This window comes from Salvia hispanica, chromosome 2 (genome assembly GCF_023119035.1).
Source record: "Salvia hispanica cultivar TCC Black 2014 chromosome 2, UniMelb_Shisp_WGS_1.0, whole genome shotgun sequence".
NCBI classification, from domain to species: domain Eukaryota; kingdom Viridiplantae; phylum Streptophyta; class Magnoliopsida; order Lamiales; family Lamiaceae; genus Salvia; species Salvia hispanica.
Window position 1 is genome coordinate 28,546,143 of NC_062966.1, and position 13,730 is coordinate 28,559,872.

Sequence of the window (13,730 nt, forward strand, 5' to 3'; positions counted from 1 at the left end):
TATTATAATTATTATAGTTGAATGCGAATGATTATTATTTATTTTTATTATTTTAATGTAATTTTTGTTAATTTTTTATGGTTTTGAGTCTAAGATATTGAATATACAAAAAAATCAATTTAATGATCATTAACTAGTTTGATGGAAATAATAGGAAATTAGGTAAATATACATGTGGTTGTTTTGTAAATTACAATTTTACAATTTTACGATTTACTAATAAGAGTATTAAAATAGTAGGATACGAATGACTGTTAGTATTTGTTAGTTAATATTTACTTTTTACTGTTTTATATTCATTTCATAATTTTCGAGTAAGGATATACAATACTCAAAGAATTCGACGTAATGATATTTAATTAGTTGGATGATAATCGTACTAATTAATTAAGTATATTTACAAATAGTTGTTTTTATAATTTATGTAATTTTTATTACACAATGAAATAGTTTGTTTTGAATAAATATTAATTATTTTAGTTTATTTTTTATTACTGATTAATTGTAATAATAATTTTCAATTAGGTGGATGACAATACTAAAGTCTAAAACTTTAAATACATTATGTGACTTTTTTTAGTATAACTACTAGTAACATTTTACATGTTAATGTATTCATTAGATTTTATTGCATATGGTATTTGAGTGTCGGGAAAATAAAGAAATTTAATATTCTTCAAATACTTACCCATTATTTATAAAAACGTACGGTGAAGAATGTGATAAATTCAACTTTTTAGTTTTGATTTATCTATAATTACGTAGCTTTATGAAAGAATGAATATCTTTCCTAAACGTGCAATCTTCCTAAATAGTTATAAAAGGGTAAATATGTAATGTATAAACTATTGTGAATGGAAAATATCTAAAATGTCCAATTTTGTATATACAATTTTTGTTAATTTATCATTATTCCTAATTTATTTCACTCACATTTTATTGTAAACCAATAAATAAAAGTGAGACTCATATTCCACTAACTTTTTTAACCTACTTTCCTTTACATTTCTTAAAATGTGTGTCAGGACCAAAGTGGACAATTAATGGAGGGCGGAGGGAGTATTAAGTAGGTCCCACATTCCACTAACTCACTTCAGTCACCTTTTATTATAAAATCACTATAAAAAAAGTGGATCTCATATTCCACCAACTTTTCCAATATATTATTCTTTACATTTCTTAAAACTCGTGTCCACAATAAATGTGACTAGTATCGTGGGACGGAGAGAGTATCATTTTGATAGGGAGGAGAATGTTGCTACTCCTCTTATCACCAATTGATTTTAGGTCGAAAGTTGCCGTTCTATCATCGTAATTGTCGTTGATTAAATACAAACAATTGAATTTGCAGGTTACAAGACTAAAATGTGGTGGATTTATATTTTCCAACTGTTTCAATCACACCATGAACGACGGTATCGGCCTTTTCCAATTTATGTCCGCCGTGGGCGAACTTGCTCGCGGAGCGACGGCCCCTTCTATTAGACCAGTTTGGGACCGACATCTTCTCAGCGCTACCCAGTCGCCGTGCGTGTCGTTCGCACATCGCGAATATGACGTCGCATCTGGTACAAATGGCGGACCCCACGTCCCGCTAGATCAGATGGTGGAACGCTCCTTCCTTTTCGGCTCGGCCGAAATCTCCGCCCTGCGCCGCAGCCTGCCGCCGCATCTCCAGCGCTGCTCCAAATTCGACATCGTGGCAGGCTGCACGTGGCGCTGCCAGACAATCGCTCTCTCTCCCGAACCTGACGAAGAGATTAGATTCATAGGCATTATGGATAACCGGAAGCAAATAAAGCCACCGCTTCCGGTGGGGTACTATGGCAACGTTTTAGCATTGCCGGTGGCAGTGACAACTGCTGCTGAGTTGTCAAAGAATCCACTGCACTACGCGGTGGAGTTGGTGACGAAGGCGAAACGTGAAGCTACAACTTATGAGTACCTGAGATCCGTGGCGAGTCTGATGGTGATGCGAGATCGCCCTAATTTGACGGAGACGAACACTTACATGGTGTCGAATATGATGCACGTAAATTTAAAGCAAATGGACGTTGGGTGGGGCACAGCGGCGTACGGTGGGATGTCTAAAGGAATTTTGTGGCCGACCGTTAATATACAAGTAGCTTGGTACTGTGGCTATAAGGATGGTTTTGCGGTTCCGGTTAGCCTACCCCTCAAATCCATGAAAGTCTTCGAGAAACATCTTCGAGTGATGATGACTACCGCTCCAACACCTTCGTCTTTGTGATACTCCAACAGCTCAAGCGTCCTCGACATGGCCCGTGTCTCGGCCCCAAGCGCCTTACAAGTTATATCTGAGTCGGTTAGGTTATTTTATCTAATAATTTGTAGTTGAATCATCATAATGAGTTGAGCGTAATTATAATTTATAAGTGTCGGTTCTTTTCCAAATCATAAAAGAGTAATCTTTCAATATGTAATACTCCCTCCATCTGCCAACACCTGACACTACGTTTTGTCGTTTCAGATTGTTCACCATTTAACGACACATTCACATTTTCCTCTATTTTACATAAAATTTATAGGTATATATAAAAATGGCTCCACATTCTACTATAAAATTTGTATATAAAAATGTTCCATATTCTTTCTAATTATATTTTCACCATTTCCTTCGTAGAATTAACCAATTTCTTAAAACTATTACCGAGTGAAAACATATCTTTAATTGGCGACAAAAGTTGTGATGGGATTTTATTGGAGAAACCCTGACCTGAGATACTTAAATGACATTAAAATTATTTATATAGGGCTTAGATACCCTAAGAATGGACGTACTAGTATAACAACTAATTTTAAAGTTACAACTTAGATCCAATCTGGTGCTGCTATGTGTCACAAAAAATGTAATATTGTAAAAACTAAAATGCAATATATATTTGTAGAAGCTATAAATGAATATCGGCAGATTGCATTTTTGTTATATGCAGATTGCATTTTTTATTGTTGAGTTTTGCATTTTAGATATTGACTGTTTAATTTGCATTTTATATATAGACGGATTGCATTTATATATGTGAAAATGCAAAACTTAACAATATAAAATGCAATTTATGTGAAAATGCAAAACTCAGCACTATAAAATGCAATTTACCTACAACTAAATGCAATCCGCAGAAATGCATATATAACTAGATTGCATTTTTGTGTTTAAAATATTGCATATTTTGTGCCACATGGCAGCACCAGATTGGATATACGTTGTGATTCTAAATAAGGGACACCCTAGTGCTCCCCACCCTAAGAATCCTCATTTAAGAGAGCCGTAGAGTGAATCTATTCTTTTATAGTTACGAGAGCAAGAAAATATTGTATTATGTTAATATATTTTTGAAAAATAACATAGTAGTGTCTTGTTATCCGGAAGGGATAAGCTAAGTCATTTTATAAAACATTTGCTGCTGCACTAATACTCCCTCCGTCCCGCTTTAGGAGTCCCGGTTGAGTTGTGCACATGTTTTAAGAAAAAAGTGTTTGAATGTGTAATAAATAAATGTTGTAGTGGATGTTGAGACCCACTTTTAACACTTTTTTATTAGTTGTAGTGGATGTTGGAACCCACTTTTAACACTTTGTAGGTATTTTTTATTAATTTATCTCAACCGAAACTCCTAAAGCGGTACGCCTAAAATTGATCAACCGCATTTGGGCATTTGAACAAGAATTCACGGTCCGATAATCCGTCAAGACTGGTCCAAGACTTTCCAACCAAGGTAATCCCAACACTACGTCGAGGTTACATACATTTAACCCATATAGTGTAGTTTGGGGGACTCCTAAAGCGGGACGGAGGGAGTAATAAATTGACATGTGAACATTCTTTAAAAAAATAAAAAATAAATTAAATCCTGCGTGGCATCTCTTCATCGGTCACTCACTTTCATTTCATCTTCCCTTACAACTCTATGCATCTTCCTCACAAATCTCTTGCTGAATTCAACTTCATTTTGATATCTTCCCCACAAATCTCTCTAAACCCGGCGGTGCACCTGCGGCGGGGAGGGAAGTTGCAGTCCAAGCGTCCAACTTCTAGAGAGCAGACCAAAACTTAAGGGTTGTGATAGATTGGGGATCGGAAGAAGTCGTCGTTGGTGGAGGCGAGGAGGGCGAGCCTCTCAGGTGACTACGGAGGATTCCACGGGGATTCTCGGTGTGATGAAGGGTGCCGGAAGAAAAATCTGAGCAACCAGTTCAGGCGGGTGGTGGGGCGAGCGGCTGCTATTTGGTGGAGATCGAATCGGCGAGACGAATTGCAGGTGATTCGAGAGGTGGTGGTGGACTGGAGGAAGTTATCGGCGGGGAGAACGTAGATTGGAAGGGGGGCGAGAGAGAGGCAGAGGTGGTGGTGCTTTGGCTTTTTACCGGCGGCAATATGATGTTCAAAAGGTTGGAGAGTTGTGGGGAAGTTGAAATGAATGTTGAATTCAGCGAAGTGTGTGACAGGAGGAAGAGATTATTGGTGTAGCAGCAAATGTTTTATAAAATGGCTTAGCTGATCCTTCTGTTTTTCCACAGATATTGTAATTAAATTGTTGTGTTTCTCAATAAAATTACGAATTTTTAGCTGATGTTGATATTAAAGAGAATTAATATGTTTTACATTATAAACTAACTAGTATCATGCCTGTGCTATTGCACAGATTAATATATTTTTAAAATATTAATTTTTAATTATTTTCATTAATTAAAAAATATTATAATTTAATTTTATTAGTAAAAATATGATTAATTCTATTATTAATTATTTTTTATGAGAAAAAAATATCACTGCATACTTAAATTTTATTAAAAAATAATTATTTTAACTTTATTTCGCATAATATAATGTTTAAACATTAAATCATGGAATCATGGAGTAGAAAGATAAATCTTTCACAATAAAGAATTAAATACAATGGATGATTACTCATCATTTTTAAAACTTCTTTATAAACTACATTAACTTTAAAATTAAAATCAATCTCCTCATTTTAAACTAAAACCTTCAATCATTCATAATTCGTCACTCTTCAACAGTTATCATAGGTAAAATAACTCATTTGTCATCTTTAAAGCCGCCCACCTCACCCAAAACTACAATAAAATAAGGAACAAAATCAATTTGCAATGCACAAAATCAATAATGAATATGTATTAAAACGATCATCGGTAGAGCAAAGCATAAGATGAAACCCGTGAATATACACAATCGAACAATTCACACCACATGCATTCGATGAAAGGACAAAAAATATTTTTATTTTTAGAATTCTAACCTAGCCATTGTCGTTGCAGACTCCCTTCACTTCACGTTATTTGTTTCTCCTTACTTCTTCTTCCCTTAATCTTTGTTGAAGAGATTAAGGTTGAAACACATATTTTTTAAATGATGCAAATCACCGATTAATGCGAAGAATCGTCATATGCTCATATAATATGAAGCTTCTTCCAATAGTAAGAATAAAAACACCAATTCTCCATTCTGCATAAAAATATACTATCTGAGTGTATGATTGAATTTGTTGCTACCAAATACTCCGTATCACATATTTATAGCCTATGTAATAATATGAGAGAGTCCCATTTTAAAACCGTTTCACTCCATTTAATCACAACCTCCCACTCACTCCACTAAATCACATGTTTTGGCTTTTAAATTATATATATTTAATTTAATGTAAAATTTAAAATAATTACATTTGAATTATAATTGATTTACATAAATACATCCAAAACTTCCCATTTATATATTGTATAGATAGGATTTGAATTAATATTCACAATTAGATCCTATGATTTATTTTTTGGCGATTGTGTGACGCAATTTAATAGCGTGACATTAATATATTTTAGATTTTAGGTATACTGATGCGTCTAGGTCGATTGCACTGTCCACCTCTGCTTTAATTTGGAAAAAAGAGTTGTGCTTTAAATCATAATTGTCCTACTAAATCAGCGCAAAATAATTTGAATTGAACAATTATAAATGTTACTATTTCCTTTTGTCTGTTTAGTAGTATAGTCATTTTTTCATTTTGGGCAATTCATAGTAATAAAATTATTTTTTTTAGAAAAAGTAACACATTTTTCTTAGTTTTACTTTTTCACGTCTCTTACTTTATCATCTCTATTTTTTCCTCTCTTCTACTATATTATCTTTTTATTTAACACATTACACACCTTTTAATCTTCATGCTAGAAAGAAATGTCTTTACTACATAAAATGAGGAAGTATAAGTTATGGTTTAATTCATCGGATTTACAAGTTATGTAATTGACTCGAAGCCAATTAAATGTTTTGATATAAATAATAATTATCCCTTAATAATAAAGTAACAATATAGCAATCTTGAATTTTGTAACAATTTAATAAATTAGAACAAATATAACTGAAGAATAAAAATACACATTAATGTGTGTGGTTCTTTTCATGCGTTAGTTTACATTTGAGCAAATTGCTTTTTGTTGATATTAGAAGATATGTTCAATTGTAATTGTCGACTAAACATTTATACTTATTTTGGGAAATCTCCCCTAATTTCTCTATAAAAATTTCTAATTTTGTGTATCTCATAAAACCCCTCATTCTCCCTCTACACCTTCATATTCTCAACTTACCACATTGAAAGAAAATAAGTTTATCCGATCTCATTCATCAAAGAGTGATTGACTCGATATTTAAATTCGTTTACTTTGACTTCACATTTTTTATACTACTATTTGACTAATCACTTCTAAATGTCTCAACAACCTCAAATGAATCCTGTAAAATTAATTTAATAATGCTTAGCGTGTACAAATGAATACATTCCTATTAATTTGGCTCAGAAATTGAAAAGACCAAATTAATTAAAGAGGGCTAATTAAAATTTGAAGGTGAATACATATGATGGTGAGATGATAAACTAGTTAGGTACTCAAACTCTTGTTTTGCCAAGGCTGACGTCTAGGCCGACGACAACGAGAGCATGGTCGGGGCCAAAATGCCACTCAAGACGATGGACGTACATCGCTCCGGTGACAAAGGCCGGTAGGTTTATAGCTGAAGATGGCATCCCAAAGGCCGGTAGGTTTATAGCCGAAGATGGCATCCCAGAGGCCGGGAAAGAAACAATATCTTCATGCATGAACCAAATTTATAAGAAAAAAATAATCCAAAAATTAATTAATGTTGAATGTTATACTACCAGGTTTTTAATTACTTGCCCGTTTCTTTATTTGGACATATATCCATTATATTGTTTTCTTTTTTTATGGAATAATAATATCGAGTGATTTACTGTTTTCTGATTTGCAAAATACTATTCCCTCCATCCATTTTAGAAGTCCCGATTTACCGTTTTGGGGTGTCCCACTTTAGGAGTCTCAGTTGGAATATTTCATAAATGGTATTAGGCCCTACATTCCACTAACCTTTTTCCACTCACATTTTATTTCTCCCTCCGTCCCGTCTAAGATGACACATTGCTTAGCCGGCACGGGATTTTAGGAGTTATTGGTTAAAGTGTTTAATTGGAGAGAGATAAGGTGGATGTAAGTATTAAAGTAGAGATATAAAGAAAGATGGATATTTTAATAGAAGTGAGAAAAAGTGGTTGAGTATATTAATTGGAGGAGAAAGTTACCAAAAAATGAAATGTGTCATCTTAGTTGGGACAAACTAAAAAGGAAAACGTAACATCTTAAGCGGGACGGAGGGAGTATAAAACTAATACACCCTCCGTCCTGGCTAAGATGACAAATTGCTTAGCCGGCACGGGATTTTAGGAGTTATTGGTTTAAGTGTTTAATTGGAGAGAAAGAAGGTGGGTGTAAGTATTAAAGTAGAGAGATAAAGAAAGATGAATATTTTAATAGGAGTGAGAAAAAGTGGTTGAGTGTATTAATTGGAGAGAGAAAGTTACCAAAAAAGGAAATGTGTCATCTTAGTTGGGACAAACTAAAAAGGAAAACGTGTCATCTTAAGTGGGACGGAGGGAGTATAAAAAAGTAGGACCTACATTCCAATATCTTTTTTCACCCACTTTCCTTTACATTTCTTAAAACTCGTGCCGAACTCAACCGGGACTCCTAAAGTGGGACGGAGGGAGTAGAGATGCCCAAGGTTTTCGGTTCCGGCGGTTAACCGCGAAACCGTAACCGCCAGTTCCGGTTCCGAACCGGAACCGTGACTTTTTCTTGAACCAGAACTGCCATATTTTGAATCGTGGGCCGGTTCCGGTTTCAAATTTTACGAACCGAAACTGTGCCGGAACCGTCGGTTCGGACGTTCCAAACCGGAACCGTGAAAAACCGTCAGAAAACAGTAAAACCGAGCCGGAACCGCGAAAAACCGCCAGAAACCGGTGGTTCGGGACCGTGAAAAACCGTAAAAAATAACCGAAAAACCGACGGTTCCAATCCGGAACCGGAACCGCCGGTTTTTGAACCGAAACCGGAACCATGAAATAGCCTCACGATTCGGTTCCGGTTCCACATTTCCCGAAACTGGAACTGCCGGTTTACGAACCGTGGGCATGTCTAGGAGGGAGTAGTATTTAATTAGGTCCTAAGAAGGGATGATTGTGGATAAGTTCGAATAAAATCTGACTTCATCTCCTAGTGATAAGTCATACTCCCTCACTCGTCATTTAAATTTTAAAGATTTTTTGAGAGTTTTAAAATATTATAGATTTTATAAAAAAAAATTAAAGAAAAAAGTAAGTGGAATATATGGGATCCAATTAAAATAGTTTTATATTAGATTGTCAGTGTAAAAACGTTGGCTTAATATGAGTCTACATACTAAAAGTGAAATAATTAAATGATTCTATAAATCACGAAAAATTCAAACAAAATGGTTTTTTAAATGATTCCTCCATTTCAAGAACCATTTTGTTATTTGAGACTATCCATAATTTAAAGATTTATTTACTTTTTTTATTTTTAGTATGCGGACTCGCTGCATTAATTTTTACATTTACATACTAAAAATAGTCTCATATTCCACCTTCCGTTTATTTATTTTTATAAAGTTAAGCAATTGCGCAAAACCGTGCCTGAGTCAAAATTACCCATTAAATTGTGAAGGGAAAGAGTACTACCATTATAAACTTCCTATTACTAAATAACAACAATATTATCTTAATTACATTCCATTCCCGCTCTATCTCCATCATTTATCTCATCCAATCCAAATCATGTATACTGTACAATCCTTAATTACTCATAATGATTTCTGGATTAGGATAAACTCTTGGGCATTCATACACAGTATGTAAAAATTTATTTATTAAAAGCAATCAAGATTATTTAATATTCCTTCCTCCGTTCCATAAAAATATAGACAATTGATATGTTACAGAAATTAAAAGAAAATTAGTAAAGTAAGAGAGAGAAAGAGAAGTATAGTTAAAATAATGTTAATGGATAGTATGACCCATATTATTAGTAGTGTATAATAATAGCATAAGTCGTAAATAAATCGATATATGTATATTGATAATAAATTGATAACTTTTAATAAAATGAAATACATATATTTTTATGGAATGGATAAAAGTGGAAAATGCACATAAAAATTAATAAATGGATACGGCCAAGAGGGAAAAATAAGAAAGTAAACTGTCAATATGGATAGCATTCAATTTCATCCAAAAGTATACTCCCTCCGTCCCAGATAATTCGTCTCAGTTTTCCATTTCGGTCCGTCCCACATAATTTGTTTTACTTCATTTTTACCATTTTTGGTAGTGGACCTCATATTCCACTAACTCATTCCTACTAACATTTTATTATAAAACTAATATATAAAGGTCAGACCCACATTCTACTAACTTTTTCAATCTACTTTTCATTACAATTCTTAAAACTCGTACCCGGTCAAAATGACTTTGACCTGAATTATTCGGGACGGAGGGATTAATAAGTAAGAAATTCCTAATTCCAATTTACTAAGCAAATGACAAGATTTGTAACAGTCATCAGATGCTGTCTTTAATTCCAGCTTATCCACAAGTATTCTCTTTTTAACCGTAAATAGATTTCACATTTAATTAAATTTAATTCTTTATCCATTTTCCAATATGTCGTTATCCGCCAAAATCAGTTATAAAACCCCAAATCACAATTCCGTTTCACTCCCATCAGAGCTCACTCTGCATGCATACATAAACATAGAGAGAGAAAACACAATCTAGAGAGAGAAACAGCAGAAAATGGCGACTCAAATCGACGGCGCCGGCCCGTCTTCGCTGGAGATTCAGCAGTCGCCGCCGCAGCAGGGAAAGGCGCCGATCCGAGTGATCATCGCGGTGGCGGCGATAGCGGCCGGAGTCCAATTCGGGTGGGCCCTACAGCTCTCCCTCTTGACCCCTTACGTTCAGCTCCTCGGAGTGCCCCACACTTGGGCCGCGTTCGTGTGGCTCTGCGGCCCGATCTCCGGCCTCCTCGTCCAGCCGATCGCCGGCTACTACAGCGACCACTGCAGATCTCGATTCGGGCGGCGCCGACCTTTTATCGCCGCCGGAGCGGCGCTCGTCGCCGTCGCGGTTTTTCTGATCGGATTTGCGGCGGACATCGGGGTCGCGAGCGGCGACCCACTCGGGAAGGCTCCGAAGCCCCGGGCCACCGCCGTGTTCGTCGTCGGATTCTGGATCCTCGACGTCGCTAACAACATGTTGCAGGTGAATTTTGAATTCCGCAATCGAATTCCCCAATTTCTCCCAATTTTTCAAAAATAGGATGCGTTTGATACCACGGAATATAAGGCAGTGGATTTGGAATTAGAGCCAATTTGCTCCAATTTTTCAAAATTAGGGTGCGTTTGGTACCATGGAATTGAGGGCTTGAAATTGGAATTGGAGTTCCAATTCCAAATCCACTTTTGGACATTACAAAAATATTGGATTTAGAATTGAATTGCAATTCAATTATTCCAATTTCACAATTTGAATTTCATATCATAAAATTTCACTATATATCCACAACACACATTTCATAATTCCAAAATCCAAATAATCATAAAATGTCACTATATATCCACAACACACATTTCACACACTACGCATATTTCACAGCTAGTGTGTAGTGTGTGAAATATGTGAATGTGAAGTGTGTGTAGTATATGTAGTGTGTGAAATATGTGAATATGTAGTGTGTGTATATTTACCAAATATGTTAATTCAATTTCATATCAATTCTTCATTTTACCAAACATAGGATTCTCCAAAGAATTTAAATTTCAATTCAATTCCAATTCTGTGTAACTAACGGAGCCTCAGAGTTTTGTAACTGAAATTTCAATTTTGGAACACACGCAGGGGCCGTGCAGGGCTTTGCTAGCGGATCTCTCGGGCGGAGAAGCGCGGAGGATGAGCACCGCAAACGCGCTCTTCTCCTTCTTCATGGCAGTCGGAAACGTCCTCGGCTACGCCGCCGGCTCCTACACTCATCTCTACAAAATCCTCCCCTTCTCCAAAACCACCGCCTGCGAAGACTACTGCGCCAATCTCAAAACCTGCTTCATCATCGCCATCTGCCTCCTCCTTACCACCACCGTCCTCGCCCTCCTCTTTGTCACCGAATCCCCCCACCAACCCGCAGCAGCCCCAGATCCCGCAAAGAAGAAGCAGATCCCCGTGTTCGGGGAGCTATTCAGCTCGCTGAAGGGGCTCCCCCGGCCAATGTGGATCGTGATGCTCGTCACCGCATTCAATTGGGTCGCCTGGTTCCCTTTCCTCCTCTTCGACACCGATTGGATGGGGAAAGAGGTCTACGGCGGCACAGTAGGTGTGGGCACGCTCTACGATCAGGGCGTCCATGCTGGCGCGTTGGGGCTGATGATCAACTCGGTCGTGCTGGCGTTCGCCTCGCTCGGGGTGCAGTTTTTGTCTAAGGGGTACGTTGGGGTTAAGAAGATTTGGGGTGGGGCTAATTTTCTCCTTGCAATTGGCTTGGCCATGACTGTGGTCGTGACCAAGTCCGCCCAGGGCGCTCGCCATCATGGGCCCGATGGCGTGCTACTGAAGCCGGAGGCTGGGGTTAAGATTGGGGCTTTGGCGATCTTCGGGTTCCTTGGAATCCCTCTGGCGGTCACTTTCAGTATCCCTTTCGCTCTGGCTTCGATTTTCTCTAGCGATTCCGGGTCCGGACAAGGTATGCACTCTAACGATGCGCATGGTCGTAATTTATTATCGTATGATGGTGCATTTTATATTGTTAAGTGATTTAAAATCGCGTGATTGTGTATTAGGTTAATATGTACTGATACACAATCACGCGATTTTAATTCTTCTAAAAATAATTTTTCATGAAAAATATATAGTCATGCATTTGTGCAACAAAATCATTTTTTCTATCTTGGTGCATTGCAAAAAAAATTACATTTACTAGTGAAACCATTCTATTGTATACCCTAAACACAAAATATGTCATTTAGATTGAGAGAATGGATATGTAGATAATGACATGTACTAAATAAAAATAATACTTGTATGAATAAAATATAGAGATCGTAGCTGTTGTAACATCATTATATTTTTAAATATAATAACGTTACACGATATAAAGATATGTATTCTGATTCAATTTCGTGTAACGGTGTAACAGTAATCCAATTACAAGATTACTTGATTTGAATTATTTTTCAAAAAAATTTCCCTGAAGGGTATATTGGTGTATGTTTACACTTCTATTATTTCCAGCTTGGTAATAAATTTTCTTTTATTTTATTGATTTACAATGCCATCCCATTTTTTTTAAACTACATATATATCTAATCAAATCAAATTCTTTTGCAGGTCTATCACTTGGACTTCTAAACCTTGCAATTGTTATTCCACAGGTAACTAATGAAATTAATTATAAATATATGTTGATTACCAAGTTGTTTTCATTAATAGTTTTTGTTCATCCATGTATGCAGATGTTTGTTTCTGTTTTGAGTGGTCCATGGGATGCCCTCTTTGGCGGCGGAAACATACCGGCATTCATCGTCGGAGCAGTGTCCGCAGTCGTGAGCGGTATTTTGGCCTTTACGCTGCTCCCGTCGCCGCCTACCGGTGCCTTGACAAATTTGAGTGGCGGAGGGGGTCACTAGCTACCAAATTCAGCATCTTATGATCCTTATCAATCATCATTCACCTTCAAATTAAATTGGGATTTTTAAATTTTTTTGCCCAAATTAATTTTTTTGGTCCGGATTATTTTGTACACGCTAAGTGTAGTTGTTGTGATTTAACATTTTTTTTTCTATTATCAGTGATGAAGGTGATTGTATGTGATGCGGATGCCTATTATTAAATCTTGGTGTCTTAATTTATCTTTAAATTATGTCTCTCTTTAGTTTTATCAACAATATTGAGTCAATTTCTTTTAATTATCATGGTTTACATAATTACATTCTGCCTTAAATGGCTATATTAGAATCTAAAATATTTAAATTATAGTAGTCATTTTCATTATTAGTTATGGTTTACCTAGTGTTCGACCAAAATATTAGATCCAAATTTATTTTATGGCTCAGTCTCAAATAACTCTATGAGAATCGATATCTTCAATATTAGATCCAAATTTACTTTATGTCTCCCCTTGTGTTCGACCAAAATATTAAACATTTAAGTAGTACAGTACAGTACATATTAAAATTGAGTAAATTTCTGTAAACAAAATTATGCCAAGTAATTGCTAACATTCCATTTCTTTTTCTGAACTAAAATACGTTATAAATTAATTAATATATGAATATG

The 13,730-nt window shown here is 35.9% G+C and overlaps 2 protein-coding genes across 2 annotated transcripts in view; both read left to right on the forward strand.

Moving 5' to 3' along the window:
• Positions 1-2,251, forward strand: part of LOC125206707 (benzyl alcohol O-benzoyltransferase-like) — a 4,830-nt gene extending 2,579 nt beyond the window's left edge. Inside the window, exon 2 of the mRNA XM_048105946.1 lies at positions 1,339-2,251. Within this exon, the coding sequence (XP_047961903.1) occupies positions 1,339-2,251 (913 nt within the window). The remainder of the gene's footprint in view (positions 1-1,338) is intronic.
• Positions 2,252-10,181: 7,930 nt separating this feature from the next.
• Positions 10,182-13,279, forward strand: LOC125208220 (sucrose transport protein-like). The gene is made up of 4 exons (XM_048107799.1): positions 10,182-10,667; positions 11,304-12,138; positions 12,783-12,826; positions 12,908-13,279. Exons 1-4 carry the CDS (start codon positions 10,200-10,202, stop codon positions 13,079-13,081), a joined length of 1,521 nt encoding a protein of 506 aa, XP_047963756.1. The 5' UTR covers positions 10,182-10,199; the 3' UTR covers positions 13,082-13,279.
• The last annotated feature ends 451 nt before the right edge of the window (positions 13,280-13,730 follow it).

Coding starts and splice junctions, on each gene's coding strand:
- LOC125208220 (XM_048107799.1), top strand. CDS start 10,200: ATGGCGACTCAAATCGACGGCGCCGGCCCGTCTTCGCTGGAGATTCAG. Junction 10,668..11,303: donor TCGCTAACAACATGTTGCAG/GTGAATTTTGAA, acceptor GAACACACGCAG/GGGCCGTGCAGGGCTTTGCT. Junction 12,827..12,907: donor TTGCAATTGTTATTCCACAG/GTAACTAATGAA, acceptor CCATGTATGCAG/ATGTTTGTTTCTGTTTTGAG.